Here is a 16,462-nt window from a genome sequence, read left to right as displayed (position 1 = left end):
CACAAACCTTCATGTTTTCAGTGTAGTATGACTACTACTGCTGGCAGCAGAAGATGCAGCTGACGGTTGGAGCAGATCCTCTGTGTATATGGTTTCTATTCCCACCAATGACAATACCCTGGGAACAGAATCCACTTTCACCAACACGAGTTGTGAAAGTGAGAAGTCGTGTATCCACACCAGCAACCAAAACAGAACAAGAAACATTTGACATTTGAAAGATAAGATGAACTGCACACAAACTCTCCACACTTTCCTGTTTACAGATTTATTTGAACTCAAGCCCTTCATTTACTCATTCACACCTTAAAACCTTGCAGGCACCTTGCACCTTTCTGCCAAAATTAACAAACATTACAGCAGTACCAAGAAACAAAAGAGAAAAAGATGTGCGGGGTACACCACTTGTTGTCTGAACCATCAGACTGGGATGCAGGTCTGGAGCATGATGCTCTAAATGCACCGGGAGACTCTACACCTGCATGTGGCAACAGGCTGTACACTCTGTATACTGGGGGGGGGGGGGGGGTTGTGGCTCATCCTGGACTCTAACTCTTCCGTAAGCTCACGTCAGCGCTGGTGAGCAGTGGTGACAGCGACGTGCTCTCTGATGGGTCGTCTCTCTTAAGAACCAGGAAAGCTTCGCGACTGATTCCCAGCAGCTCTCGGAGTCCGTTGTTCTCCAGCTGAAATGAACACAGAGAATGTAAATTGGTGCTAAGATGAACACCCTTTAAAATATTCCCACTACTTAAAGGTGGCAGGTTATCAGCAATGCTCAATAACAAACACACAACGTATCAGTCTAGAAAAGATCTGATAAAAGTTAAAAAAAAAAAAAAAAAAACTGTTGCAGGTAAAGTCTTTATATCAACCCCATATTTGATTCACAATAGAACACAGAAAACATCAAATGAACATCAATTTCATGGCAGCAACACATCTCAAAAAAGTTGGGACAGGGTGAATGCATAATTACTGGAATGGGAAACAAGTGCAGGTTCTATACTCTGATTATGCTTTTCAGGTACCACAACTTGAGCTATGTCCCCAATGTAAACTATTCCAGCAGGTCATTGTGAATGAAGCAACCCCTACTGCTATCATTCACCTCAAGGAAACACCTGCTCAAATAAACTCTTTAGAGAAAGATCAGCCTGTTGTTCAACCTTCAGGTCTTCCTTTAAAAGCACAGAGCTCTGCAGCCTTACAGTTTCCAGGTACTAGATCAACATTTGCCCCTGACACTGAACTGTACTGTAAAGACTTCTGGAAAATGCTTTTCATTCTCATCAGTTTGCTTCTTCACCAGTGGAAGTAATTACACCACCAGGGCTGGTGGGACATCAGCCCACACACGTGCCCCTGCAGCACCATTACTCAAAATCAGCATAATGCCTTCAACTGGCAAATCTGGATGCACCCCAAAAGTAGTTGACCCTGAAAGAGGTCAGAATGCAGCATAACCTAAATTTCATGCCCATCCCCACAACCAGGACAGAGGACCCTGTCACTCTCCTCTGAAAATGGGAAAACCAAAGCTTGAATGAAAGAGTCAGAAGCTGCTGTGTCACACAGTATCTTAACTGGCACTTTCACTTTACTTCTCACAGCAGAAACCAAGCCACCTGACACAAAAGGTTTCCAAAATTAAAAAAGACTCTCTGGTGGGCACGCGGCTTCTCACTGTGACAGAGCTTCACTGGATCTATACTTAACCTTAAGAGCATAAAAATCCTCCAATGCTCATTTTATGGCAAAAGTTAGACTTTGTCCAGGCTGTGCAAGGTGCTACAGTCCCTGCCTTCAGGCCTACCTGACTGAACAGAAGGATTAGTACTATCAGCACTTGCTCCAACTGCAGTACAATGGCTATGAGAATCCCCAAAAGTTCGCTCACGCATCAACATATGCTGCTAAGGCAGCAGCTTGCTACTTTTTGTTGACACGTGTGGCAATAGCCTCAGGGATCAAAATTTTTAAACTGCTTCAAGATGATTAGGTCTCACAGCTTTCCAAAAACAACCCTGCAAGATTGAACACCAGCACATAAAATGAACAGATAAATCCCACGCAAAAACAAGACGTGTGTTTTTCTCCCTTTTTCCACGTCCAAACCTGTTGCCTATAAGCATCAAGAACTAGCTCATAAGCTTCCTGTCCGTTACTAATCGACACACACAGTAACAGTGTGAGCAGACTCAGGCCACTGTCTTGTATCTGACGCACTCAAACAAGGAGGGGGTTTCTGGTTTCTGGATCTTTTTCATTAAATTTTGGCAACAATTTCAGGTTGCATAAAATATCAAAATGCTCTTCAGGCTCAAGACAAAATGAAGAGTTCTGCAGTTCAACAGAACTGTGAGATTTCAGTTGTCTATTTTTCTCTTTTTGCTGTTCAAATGTTAAACTTGTTCCTAAACTTGGCAGAAAACAACCAGCAACAGTTAAATTAAGCTCCTCATCATGACAAACATAAGAAAAACTAACACCAATTTAGTCTCTCCACTAACAACCAAACAAACTACTCAAGGCTGGATCAGGTGACCCTGAACTATCCCTTAGTTACACTGCTATAGACCTAGGCTGCTGGAGGTTTCTTCCTGTTAAAAGGGAGTTTTTCCTTCCCACTGTCACCAAGTGCTGCTCATAGGGGGATAGTTTGTTGGGTTCTCACTGTAATTATTGTAGGGTCTTTACCTTACAATATAATGAGCCTTGAGGAGACTATTTGTTGTGATTTGGCGCTATATAAATAAAATTTAATTAAAATGAACTGAGAAAGCCTCCAACCTTCACACCTAAGGCAGGACAAACATTTGGCATCAAGACAAACATTTCTGTAAGTCCATTTAACAGCCAATTTAATGACTTACCAATTGTAAAAGATTCAGAGGCCACAAGTATGTCATAGTCCAGCTTGAGGGCCATGAAAAATAATGGGCAAGACCACTTGAACAAAGATTTACCAATTTATTAACCAAAGTGGAAAACCATAATACTCCACGAGGTGTGCTAATCAGTGTTTTCAGTGTGTCAGTGTCACTAAAACAACCAGGCCAAAGCCAAACAAATAACATGAAGCTCTTAGAACGCTCCAGAGAGACTGGCCAGGTGCTTCCAGTTGCACTAATTAACCCCACGCAGCAGGAGCCTGCAAGACAACACAGAGGGACAAGCAGCAGCCAACAGCAGGCGCTGGCCAAGACAGAGCACCGTCACAAGCACCACCTGAGGGTCCAAAGGTCACAGGCATCCAATATTGATTTTCCACCTTGTCCCTCGTGCACAGAGATTTTTGCAGATTCTCTGAATCTTTTAATATTATGTTCTGTAGATGATGAGATATTCAAAGTCTTCACAATTTTATATTGAGGAACACTGTTCAGAGGTTGCTCCACAAGTTTTAGATGCAGTTTTTTTTTTTCCCAGATTTGTGACCAGGTTTACTTCCAAGAAACTCTGCCTTTCTAAGAAACTCTTTTTATACCCAATCTTGTTACCGATCTGTTGCCAGTTAACCTAATTATTTGCAAAATGTTTCTCCAGCTGTTTCTTTTTAGTATCACTTTTCCAGCCCTTTGTTGCCCCTGCCCCAACTTTTTTGAGATGTGCTACTGCCATCAAATTAAAAAAAAGATAATATTTTTCATAAAAGGGTAAATTTCCTCAGTTCAATCATTATAGGTTCATGAGATTTCAGCATTGACCAGTTCAAGTTATAGAATGGAAATTTGATTTTTTTGTGTGTGTTTCCTAACATGTTATAAGACTAAGTGTCACAATAATGATCAGGGTTTCTGCTTGATCATTTCTAACCCACTGAGCCTAAGAATCGGGGGAAACATAATGGTTCAATAGCTCACTGGTGACATCTGTTGGTTAACATGTCGATGCACTACTGGAAAACAACTGATCTGAGATCATCTTAACCTCCCTTGTATTTGAAACACTCAGTGGTTCCTACTATCAAAGTCAACTAGCCAAACAGTAACATAGATAGAACTTTAATGGGATTTAAAGGTAGGAAAGGTAAACACCAAAAAGCCTACAAATACAGTTATTTAACCTCGTGAAAATAAGGGGGCTAAATGGCTAAATGACTCAGGAGCTCAACCATGTGCAATTTCCTTTTTCTTCTCATTAAAATATTTAATAATTTAATAATTATTGTAATTTAATCTAATTACTAACTGCTTTGTATACACATGTAATAATGCTTGTTTTATTTATTATTTAATAATTACATTCATTACTACAATTTCTTTGACACTTTTTGTCCTCCATAATGTTACAGACATGAACAGACATCACACATCTGAATATACATCAGATTTTTATCTTTTTTTTTTATTTTAGGGATTCATTTGTGACTTCGGTGGAGATTTTGTACCCTCCCCGGGTCTCAAAGCTTTGGAACAGTTGGAACTAATGCTGCTATGCTTTTACCTCTAGCTGTTTAATCCTCTCCTCCTCTTCACATATCCGCTCCTCATCCACCTCTATTGCCTTCCTCATCACGGAGGCCATCTCATTGATCTTGTCTATATGTGCTTGCATTTCCTGCAATGATAAAAAAGAAACAAATGCACAGAGTTGGAAAACATGAAATAATACGTTTAAAGTACTTACACCAGAGACTTCAGGGAAAGACGGGCCTCACTGACCGTAGTGTGCTGCTCCTTCAGCTGGGTGACGATGGCGGGGTCGTCTCTCTTACTGGCCATGAGGAGTCTGAACACCTGCTCCCTGTATTTGGTCATGATGAGCTCTAAAGCAGACTGGTGTTCTTCCAATGATGTTCGCAGCTCTACGTCAAGTATGAACACAGGCTTGATTTATTTACTAGGCAACAATGGGGAAGAACATCTGTCAGCTTTATATTCTGCAAATCAAAATTAAACCAAAAATGCACAAAGAGCCCGATCACCCAACAAAAGCATTGACATTAAAACGTAATTAACTGCCTACCTTTGTTTTCCTGCTGGAGCTCCCTAATTTGACGGTTTTCCTGCTGGATTCCCAGGACTAGACTGGAACGAGGTCGATGCCGTGCAACTTGGTTCAGAGCATCTATCTCCTCCTGGTACTGTCAATAAAAAACAACTAGAACAAGTAAACACCTTCAGTCTGAATGCTACATCATCATAGGAGTTACAATTCCTTTTGGAATAGTGTTATTGCTGCTTTTAACATGGAACTTTAATATATTCTACATCAACATCAAACACTTTAGGTCTCAGATTTCCCCAGGTACATGTGACACCCTACCTGTTTCATGGCCTCTACTCGCTTGTTGAGATGTGTTGTTTGTTCGATTAACATCTCAGCAGCGTTGTCATGGTTGCGAAGCCTTTCCACTAATGATTTGGCATCTGCCAGGACCTTCTCTATGGTGCAGTTCATGCCTGAGGAAATAAAAGTCATCCTTAAAAAGGAGCAATGAAAATGTTCCATGTAAACATACTTGTCATCCACCTTGCCCAACATTCACTCCTGCTATTATCTAGTGTGTGTTTTTTAGCTTTTTTCCTTCCTTCCTTCTTCCATTTATCCAATTCAGGGTCACAGAGGGGCTGGAGCCTATCCCAGCTGCCATAGGGCAAGAGGCGGGGTACACCCTGAACAGGTTGCCAATCTGTCACAGGGCTAACACATACAGACAGACAACTGTTCATGCTCACACTCACACCTAGTCAATTTAGAATCACCAATTAACCCCATGCATATTTTTGGACTGTGGGGGGAAGCCGGAGTACCCGGGGGAGAACATGCAAACTGTACAGAAAGGGATCAGACTGGATTCGAACCCAGAAGGTGACAGCGTCAGCCACTGCACAACTGTGCTGCTTTCTTCTTCACTGTAGGTAATAAACTGGGTTAAAGCAATTATCCCTCAGCAAGCTATTCATTATAGCAACAGACTGATTAGATGCTACTGTGAGATAATCTGCAAAGGCTGAGCACATGGAAGAAGTTTGCCTTGCATTTTTTTAATAGAGCCATGCAGGCTCTGAAAAAAGTGGTTAACATTGAAAGGATTGTTGAAACATGCAAGCCATGTTTTTTCCCCTAAGCATAAACAAGCAGTTTTGTTGCCTATTCTTAACCAAACTGACTAAAAATAATAGACAAATAAATCCCTGCAGACAAACTTCTCCTAATCGCCATCCTTATCCATGTGGTTGCTAGCTAGTATTGTGTAACTTTTGCAGTTCTCTGGGCAAAGGTTTGCTGTGTAACAATGAGAAACATGTCAGTGTTGGATGTAACATTACCTGATGACTGACAATGACCTAACAATGCTCAGTGTACCTTGTAACTTGATCAATCATAGTAACATATGTTCTTTCTTTAAAAATAGGTTGATTCTGTATTTTAGTGAGACAATATAGAAAAACTTTAGTCTATAATTGTCTTTTTCTAGCTGATCGGGATACCTTGATTGTTTTCAGCCATTCTGTTGTAGATTTGCTACTGCACTTGGGATCATTGTCCTGTGCATGACCCAATTTGGGCCAAGCTTTAGCTGTCAGACCTCACATTTGACTCTAGAATACTTTGGTATACAGAGGACTTCATGGCTGACTCATTGACTGCAAGGTGCACAGGTCCAGTGGCTTCAAAACAAGCCCAAATCATCACCCCTCCAACACCATGCTTGACAGTTGGTATGAGGTGTTTGTGCTGATATGCTGTATTTGGTTTACTCCAAACATCGTGTATTATGACAAAACATCCTCCCTTTGGTTTTGCAGCTTGTTCAGATGCAACTTTGCAAAGCTTAGTTCTTCACAGGACTACACAGAGCCCCATGAAAACATTCTTCTTCATATGACTGTAAATACATCCATGCTGTGTAGCTGTGATTTCAGCTCAGCAAGTCTTGTTTTCAGTGCTGCCAACAGACTCCATTTATTACAAGTATTTCAAAATAAAGGACACCAAACAGAACAGAACAGAAAAAAAAAAGAAGAAACAGAATCCACTGCTATGTGCTAAGCTTGTGGAACTGAGTAAGGACACACGGATATAGCAGCCAAATATAAACATGAATCAATGTGACTTATATTTGCTAAAAAGATAAGATTAATAATGCCAGTGGGCTTATGATTATCTACTGTGTAAAATAAATGTTGCATTGGCAAAATGGTAAATGAAAAAAAAAAATGCTGTGTGATAAGGAGCCGAAAGACTTCAGCTACACTATATTACCAAAAGTATTCATTCACCCACCCAAATCATTGAATTCAGGTGTTCCACTCACTTCCATGGCCACAGGTGTATAAACCAAGCACCTAGGCATGCAGACTGCTTCTACAACCAGTGAAAGAATGGGTCGCTCTCAGGAGCTCAGTGAATTCCAGTGTGGTTTCACGATAGGATGCCACCTGTGCAACAAGTCCAGTTGTGAAATTTCTTCACTACTAGATATTCCACAGTCAACTGTTAGTGGTATTATAACAAAGTGGAAGCAATTCGGAACAACAACAACTCAGCCATGAAGTGGTACGCCACGTAAAATCATAGAGTGGGGTCAGCGGACACTAAGGCACATAGTGCACATAGAGATGGCCAACCTTCTGCAGAGTCGATCGCTACAGACCTCCAAACTTCATGTGGCCTTCAGATCAGTTCAAGAACAGTGTGTAGAGAGCTTCATGGAATGGGTTTCCATGGCTGAGCAGCTGCATCCAAGCCTTACATCACCAAACACAATGCAAAGTGTCAGATGCAGTGGTGTAAAGCACGCCGCCACCGGACTGTATTGAAGTGGAGATGTGTTCTCTGGAGTGATGAATCACACTTCTCCATCTGGCAATCCAGTGGATGAGTCTGGGTTTTGCGGTTGCCAGAAGAACGGTACTTGTCTGACTCAGGAGTTGGGCTCGGCCCCTTGGTTCCAGTAAAAGGAACTCTTAATGCTTCAGCATACCAAGACATTTTGGACAATTTCATGCTCCCAACTTTGTAGGAACAGTTTAGGGATGACCCCTTCCCTAAACACTCCTAAACCTTGTGGAAAGGTGAAGCTGTTATAGCTGCAAGGGACGGCCGACATCATATTAAAACCTATGTATTAAGAATGGGATGTCGCTCAAGTTCATATGCGTGTGAAGGCAGACGAGCGAATACTTTTGGCAATATAATGTACTTTATGAGAAAGATTTCTTTGTTTCACAAAGGGAGGAAGAAAAAACAAAAAACAAAAATAGTATTGACAAAAAAATATCTATATCAGCTATCAGCCAAATTGTTATTTTAAACATCCACATGAGTCCAGAATTGCACAATTGTAGAACTGGGGCTTAGGTTGGCCAAGCATAAGTTTGTGCAACAAATAATTTGAAACTGCGATACTTAGATTCAGTTCTCATTCATAATTTAAAAACAAAAAACAAACAAACAAACAAACAAAACACGACTTAATTCAGCCATCTAAATATGGGTATCTGCATTAGTCATTAAGAATAATAATTCATATCGGTCTACCAAGAAGTGACCTTAACTGAAGCTTCAGCTCTGACTTCAACATACTAACTAAAACTCATTCACTGAGATTGACTCCTGGTCGTCCTACCCTTGATTATAGCTGCTGTGTCAGCTAATTCGCTTCTTAAAAGCTCGCATTGTTTTAAGTGACATATTCGCTTTACTTAGTTGCTTATTAAGCATATCTCTCTCAGCTGTGGAAAACGTGAAGCGAATTACGCCCTCAGTTTTTCCAATGCAGTTAACTGACAAGATATAAAATTATATTGTGAGCAGTACATACACAAGCTTTGATCACTTATTAGCTGACTTGCTAATCACAGTAAAGCTGTCATGCAAATCTGCTTACATGCTCGCACTGCAAACGGGTTTGTTTAACATGTCGACTTACTTTGAAATCAATGTTTCTATTCAACTTTAGGTAAATAAAAAAAAAAAAAAGTCATCATACCTGGAGAAGCCACAGTACAAGACATTGGAACTGAACTGCTCTAATAGAGTCCTCGCTACTTCCTGTTGATGTCTGGCAGCTAACATTAGCTAAAGGCTAACATTAGTCCTCATCAACAAACCACAAGCAGAGGCTCTAATGAAGCTGCACTCCTCGTTAAAACACAAGACAATCTCCACAGATAGGAAACTCTCGATGTTAACACGTTCCAAGTTTGCTGTGAAGCCAGCCGTGAGAGGGTGAAAGTAGCTACAAGTAACCCAACCTTTGCCAACCAACGCTTCCTAAAGTACCGCGGGATATTTAATGCTCTCGCGATAGCTGCATCGGAAACAGAAAAGATGGCGGACCGACTAACGCAACTTCAAGATGCTGTTAATTCGGTAAGGGAAATGTTGAATATTTTAAACGCACTTTAACAGAAGGAGGCGTAAATAAATATAATGGCCTCGTTATGTCGTTTAGAGTTGATGGCTACTGAGAAATAGTGGCGCGAGTATTGCAGTGAGAACGTGAGAACAACACGGGCTAGCTCGTCTATACAGTAATGGTAGCCAAGAGCCAGAGGCCTGGGTTAGGAAACTAGCTCAGTTATTTAGAACACAGAAGTGTTACCGTGTTAGATTACTATAGTGGCGTCTTTAGCAGCTTTCTGGCACAAAAGGACACAAAAGAAATAAAATGCGAAAACAAAAATACGTAAATGTGGGAAAGGCAGCACCGTAGGGAGTCTACAGCATTCAGATGAGAGCGCAGTGTTAGTGCAGTACTGTGAGAAAATCATGAGTTACCCGTAATTTCTTTATTTTGCTTGGAAGGAGCCAGATTTTCTTGTAATTGTTTTATGGTGGTCTTGAGCAGCAGTTCTTAAGGCTTTCAGAAGGTCTTTCAAAGTTTTTTGAACACATTTTTCTTCTCATTTTCAGTCCATTCCTTATACAGGTGCTGGTCATAAAATTAGAATATCATGAAAAAGTTGATTTCAGTAATTTCATTCAAAAAGTTAAACTTGTATATTACATTCATTACACACAGACTGATATTTCAAATGTTTGTTTCTTTTAATTTTGATGATTATAACTGACAACTAATGAAAACCCCAAATTCAGTATCTCAGAAAATTAGAATATTACTTAAGACCAATACAAAAAAAGGATTTTTAGAAATGTTGGCCAACTGAAAAGTATGAACATTAAAAGTATGAGCATGTACTGCACTCAATACTTAGTTGGGGCTCCTTTTGCCTGGATTACTGTAGCAATGCCGCGTGGCATGGAGTCGATCAGTCTGTGGCACTGCTCAGGTGTTATGAGAGCCCAGGTTGCTCTGATAGTGGCCTTCAGCTCTTCTGAATTGTTGGATCTGGCGTATCACATCTTCCTCTTCACAATAGCCCATAGATTTTCTATGGGGTTAAGGTCAGGCGAGTTTGCTGGCCAATTAAGAACAGGGATACCATGGTCCTTAAAGCAGACACTGGTAGCTTTGGCACTGTGTGCAGGTGCCAAGTCCTGTTGGAAAATGAAATCTGTATCTCCATAAGGTTGGTCAACAGCAGGAAGCATGAAGTGCTCTAAAACGTCCTGGTAGACGGCCACATTGACCTTGGACCTCAGAAAACACAGTGGACCAACACCAGCAGATGACATGGCACCCCAAACCAGGCCTAAAAACTGTCTATGGCAGACCAACAGTATCTGAAAGCCATGTCCATAAGAAATAGGGGGAAAAAAATTGAGCAAAGACCTAACGGGGGTGTGCCAAATTACGAGAACTGGATAGAAAATCAGTGGCAGCAGGTCTGATGGAGTGATGAATCCAAATCTGAAAATTTTAGTTCAAATCATCAATAAGTGCAGAGGAGGTCAGGAGAGAGGTACAACAGTGAGAGTCTATAGTCATCTGTAAAACATGGTGGAGGCTCTGTCATAGTTTGGGGCTGCATTTCAGCCAGTGGGGTTGGGAATGTTTTCCAAAGTGATGGAATTATGAATGTAAAAAAACAGGTCAGGTTTTGATATAACATACAATACCAGCTTACTAGAGTATTACAAATTCTCCGTTGTCTTTATATGCAGTATTTTCATGTACGTTTGCACATGTTTCAATAAACTGTTGTACCCATTTACCATGGAACTAGCAAAATATAAAGAAATGAGGGGTAGCTCCAGACTATTGCAAATCACTGTATATAAACTAACTGGATAAAATTGATGAAGGAAACTTCTTTAAAACTTGTTCACTAAGGTTTGTGGATAGGATAGCATCAGCAGGTAATGTCTTGCTGAAATGACAGTGTAATCCATTAATGTTTTTTTTTTTTTGTTTTTTTTGTTTGTTTGTTTTTTTTTGTGTGTGTGTGTCCAGCTCGCTGATCAGTTTTGTAATGCTATTGGTGTCCTGCAACAATGTGCGCCTCCTGCATCCTTCAGTAACATCCAGACAGCTATCAACAAGGATCAGCTAGCAAACCCAACTGAAGGTTTGTGTATTTTTACTATGACATTGCTATTTACACATAGTTCAGCGTTTAATTTAATATTAGGGCCCAAATGAATTATCGGCTGATATTATTTGTCAGTCTATTGATATCGGCATTCATAACAGCCAGTAAATAAAAGATGTTAAATTAAAGAGGAGATGGGACCTTCAACTGTGGTCTGAATGTTGATGTTGCACAGTTTGTCCAGCAGAGGTCACTCTGCAACTTTCCTATTGGCAACGTGTGTTTAGACTGCCACAAACACAAGAACTAGCTGATCTGAGCAAAGCACAATGTAAATTATTATTATAATATTCTGTAATTTCATGTAAAGTGTGTATAGTGTGAATTACCTATTTTTGTTCTTCTTATTTATATGTGTGTGTGTGTGTGTGTGTGTGTGTGTGTGTGTGTGTGTATATGGTTGCAGGTCCAAAATACATTTCACTGTGCATTGTACTGAGTATAACTGTGCATGTGACAAATAAACACTATCTTATCTTATCTCTTAGTTGTGCAGAGCATCAAAGAGCAGGTGCACATAAAAAATGTTGGGGAAATCTGTGTGCTTTGTGTGTCTGAAAGGGAAAACAAGAATTTGCTGATGTATTGGAATATTGTTATTTTGAATCACAAAATATTGTCATTGGTCTTAAAAATCCTCTTAGAAAAACTCTCTTTAATATACGTTTCCTGTTGTTGCATTTTGATTAATACTTTTTATGGTTGACTGTTTCTTCCCATTTAAGTAATTAAGTTGGCGGAGTATTACCAGATGGGACAGATTCATAAAAATGAAGGCACAATTACATTTTATAAACTTTCTCAAGCTATATTAATTTTCATAAGTCAAAGAAAATAAGGGTTTGAATGTGTTATTGACTGTTATGAACTGAAGTTATGAATTTGGTGACTTAACAATGATCCCAGTTAGCAGCACTTCCTGATACCCTCAGTATAGTTTCAAATAGGTTTGGGTGGATGTGTTAACATTTTCCAGCTTGCTACTGTCTGTCCAAGAATTTGTGGCTTCTGTTATTTACAAAGGAGTTTACGTGTGTGTGTGTGTGTGTGTGTGTGTGTGTGTGTGTGTGTGTGTGTGTGTGTGTGTGTGTGTGTGTGTGTGTGTGTGTGTGTTCCTACCAGCACCTCCTTGTGCACACACAAGAGCCCAGTCTGATTGTGTGTTGTCTTAGCTTTGAAGACAATCACTTGCATGTTATAGTATCAGAAATATGTGGAACAGTCAGTGTGTAGGCTACTTGTGTTTGCATTTGTGCTGTTTTTCCTTTAACTTAGACCTCTGACACAGAGAAGATATGTTATAATATATAAAGAACTTCTTTGTAGTGAAATGAAACACAGTATTCAAATCTATGAATATGGTCCACTGCAGCCACTCTGTGCTTCTCATTTTTATTTATTTATTTATTTTAATCTTTTCTTTTTTTTGAGGCTTCCTCTTTGTGGTGAACTTCTCTGTCCCTCCCTTTCCTGTTCAAGTAAACTCTTAAATTGATTAGCATTCTAGTGTTATCGCTGTCAGGTTACGCTGTATGCACTGATGGTTTCTCGAAATACGCTATATAGACAAAAACCTACACAAACTGACACAAACACAGTACCACGAATTCTCCTTTTACTTGCTGCAAAGCATTAACAAAATCAGCTATTTTAAATTGTTTTTTGTTTTTAACTAAGACTGAATCAGCACCTGCTGATCATACATGATGAGAATAATCTTCAGTGTCTCTACATCTCAACTGATTCATGTTCATCACTTTTTTACATTTTCCTCAGTGTCCAGTGACTCTTTTAACTTTTCATTCTTAAAAGTATGGTACATAGTGGGGTGAAGGGGGTACCTCCTGTGGCCCAGGATGTAGTGGGTATGTGTTATACTGTATGTTTGAATGAGTTACAGGGTAGAGAAGGATGATTCACCTGTGTTTTTCTTTATCTCTGTTTAGAGTATGCTCAGCTGTTTGCAGCCCTTATAGCCCGAACAGCCAAAGATGTGGATGTACTAATAGACTCTCTGCCCAGTGAGGAGTCCACAGCAGCTCTGCAGGTCAGCAAATTCATAAGTACCACTGATTATTTCACTGATTTATTTTCCCTGCCTTAGAGGAGATAATCAAACCCACCCAGGTAGAGGAGCACTGTTAGCATTTCTAACTTTCAGTCAGCAGAGGGAGCCAGTTGAATGTTTGTGCAGTTGCTTTCAATTCCAACATCTCAAGACTGCAGATTTTTTTTTTTTCATTGGTGTAAATGAGTTGTTACAGAGCAGAAGAGTTTATCCTGCTTTGACTTTAATATCTCTGTTAAATCGTCACATTAATGCACATAAATACTCTTCAGAAAAATATTTTATATTCTCTGTTTGCTGTGTTTTTGTATGTAAGCAAACATAGAGACAGCAGCAATCCTTCCTGTGCTGATTCCACCCCTAGAAATAGAAAGATGACATCAAATTCAAATAACCCCCCTGGTAACAGTGACAAAAATAATAGTCATATGACTGTGTGGTTTATATATGTATATGAAATGACCGTTAGGCTAGCTAAATAAATCAAGTGAGTTCCCATGTGTACTGCTTTCTACTACTAGATACAAAAACTCCAGAAGATAAAAATGAGAATGGGCTGTTTCTCAGCGAGCATGGCCAAGTGTAGTACACAGTGCTGCAAGTGAGCATTTGCAACACAAATATCTTTGAACATTACATAAGGACTTCCCTCAGAAAACCTGCTTCTAGCTTTCTGATCCGTTCCCATAGACCTTTATCAAAAGGCAAAAATGTTTATTTTATTATTTTATTGCCTTCACTTAAGAGAGGAAAGAGAACCATGTCTGGCATGTGTTGATAACAAGATTGAGGAACATCCATTAAGTAAATGTTGAGCGAGGTGTTGGAAATTTATAGTCTTAAGTATAAAGGGGTTTTCCCTGCATTGGGAAGTTTTAGCCTGAGCCAAAGGAAAATCAACAGCATTGTTGTTAAATGGTTTCTGACATTTCTGTTTCATATACTGAATGATCATGCACATTTTTGTTGTTGTTGAAATGACAAGAAATTGTAGACATTGCTAGAAAAAAGAGGTGAAACTGTCTCATTGCCTTTGCATTTACCAGTCATGCTTGATGTCATTACAAGCCCCAAAGGCCTATTCTGAGCCAAGTAGGTGTTACTATTTTTTTTCAAAGGAGCATGATATTTATGTCTAGGTGGTGCCATTAAAAAAATAAGCTATTTATAAGTCTGCCATTCAGACTTTCATTGGTCTTTCTGAAAATTAAAACCAGAAATGGTGAATAAACAACAGTGCTGGATCATTTTTTTCACAAAGCAGCTCTCTAAAGACCAACCAAAACACACAACTGGTTTCAGATGTAAAGCAAAAAGAGGGTCTCAGGATACTTCCTGTACACCTTGTGAATCATGTGTGAAGTCTCTTCACAGTCTGATGGGAGCTTTTGAGTCGTGAAATCGAACATGTAGAAAGCGATTCTCATCAACTCAACCATTTAAAAAGTGGCTCAAACACACCACTTGTATAGTGAAGAAGTATTTGCTTTTATTAGGTGGGAAATCTTTTATTTTGATGAGACACTTTCTCAGTCAGTTACTGAGAGATCTGTTGCTCACTGGTTATATAGTCTACTTTTGAAATGCAAACAATTTCATGATCTGTACACAATTAAAGGAGAACTACAGTCAGTTGTTAACAGTTATGTTTTAATTGAATCTGACCGTCTGTGACCTCATCAGGTGGCCAGTCTGCGGCAGCTGGAGGAGGAGAACCACGAGGCAGCAGCTCGCCTGGAGGAAGTGGTTTACCGCGGCGACATGCTGCTGGAGAAGATCCAGAGCGCACTGGCTGATATCGCCCAATCTCAGCTCCGCACCCGCAACGGGGCACCCAGCCAGCCATCACCAGCTGAATCCTGACCTTGAGCGTGCATAATATAATCTTGGACAATTTTCAGTCATTTCAGTTACATCTCGACTTTTCTCGTTTTTGCCCTCAGCCACAAACAGCAAGCATCAAACCTGCCAAACATGGTGTGTGTTCACATGTCCGATGTCTGAAAACGTAGATGCTGAAGCGGTTCTATGTGGATGAGGTCGTTTATGAATGATATTTTCTTTGTCTTTGAAACGTCTTTGCCTGCAGCCCAACTGGAGAAAGATGGTATCTTTACATGCAAGCAGGTTTTTTAGTTTTTTTCTTGTAAGCTTATATTAAAAAACAAAAAAAAAACTTCCTCGTGGTTGTAAAGAGACCGGTCTGTCGGGTGTTGTGATTTTATGTACAGTATATGTTATATATTGATGTCTGTTTTTGTAGATATTCAATGAAACGATCATAGCCCATTTTTAAAGTTGTATCGCTCAGCTTTCTGAAGTTTTTTCTTTTTTTTAAATAAACTGTAGACAGCCACATGGGTGTTAATTTACCTTTATTGACCAGTTAATAATTTCCCTTTTTATATGATCTGCAAATAGTCTTTTAATGCCACTTTACATGGAACTATATTTTTCCTAATATGACCTAGCAGAAACTGATATGACGTACTCAGAGGCTTTAGCAGGAAATAATTACAATTAAATCATGACAGATCATATCAGTTCATGTGACCTTTAAAGGAAATTCTGACGGACACAACTTTGAGGAACTAAGCTGTGGGTTTGGTGTGTGTTACAACATTTTTGACAAAAATACCGTGGGAGAACAAAGAATGTAGACAGGGAAGAAAACTGACTTCAAAATCTCCTCCTATTGACAGCTTGAAAATATAAATTTGAGCAAGAGATGTGAAGAATTTCAAGGTTAGGAAAGTTATGTATTTGCGTGTGTCCTGCTCTAAATCCCAGGCAGCCTGAGTAGATCCCAGACACATGATTAAAAACTTTCTAAGGAGGGGAAAAAAATCAATCATTTAAAGTCACAGCTGCAGCTAAAATAGTTTCATAAGTCATGCAGCGCAGTCTTGATTTTGCTAAAAATGTGACTGAATCCACTTCAGAC

At 39.7% G+C, this 16,462-nt stretch overlaps 2 protein-coding genes across 2 annotated transcripts; one reads left to right on the top strand and one right to left on the bottom strand.

The window, feature by feature from the left end:
• Positions 1-252: 252 nt before the first annotated feature.
• On the bottom strand, positions 253-9,080 carry fgfr1op2 (FGFR1 oncogene partner 2). The gene is made up of 6 exons (XM_030719846.1): positions 8,945-9,080; positions 5,272-5,408; positions 4,972-5,089; positions 4,668-4,810; positions 4,450-4,563; positions 253-686 (listed from the first exon to the last, which is right to left on the bottom strand). Exons 1-6 carry the CDS (start codon positions 8,967-8,969, stop codon positions 549-551), a joined length of 675 nt encoding a protein of 224 aa, XP_030575706.1. The 5' UTR covers positions 8,970-9,080; the 3' UTR covers positions 253-548.
• Positions 9,081-9,153: 73 nt separating this feature from the next.
• Positions 9,154-15,874, top strand: med21 (mediator complex subunit 21). The gene is made up of 4 exons (XM_030719847.1): positions 9,154-9,327; positions 11,312-11,426; positions 13,397-13,497; positions 15,202-15,874. Exons 1-4 carry the CDS (start codon positions 9,286-9,288, stop codon positions 15,379-15,381), a joined length of 438 nt encoding a protein of 145 aa, XP_030575707.1. The 5' UTR covers positions 9,154-9,285; the 3' UTR covers positions 15,382-15,874.
• The last annotated feature ends 588 nt before the right edge of the window (positions 15,875-16,462 follow it).

This window comes from Archocentrus centrarchus, chromosome 23 (assembly GCF_007364275.1).
Source record: "Archocentrus centrarchus isolate MPI-CPG fArcCen1 chromosome 23, fArcCen1, whole genome shotgun sequence".
NCBI classification, from domain to species: domain Eukaryota; kingdom Metazoa; phylum Chordata; class Actinopteri; order Cichliformes; family Cichlidae; genus Archocentrus; species Archocentrus centrarchus.
This window is presented reverse-complemented; position numbering and strand designations above follow the sequence as displayed.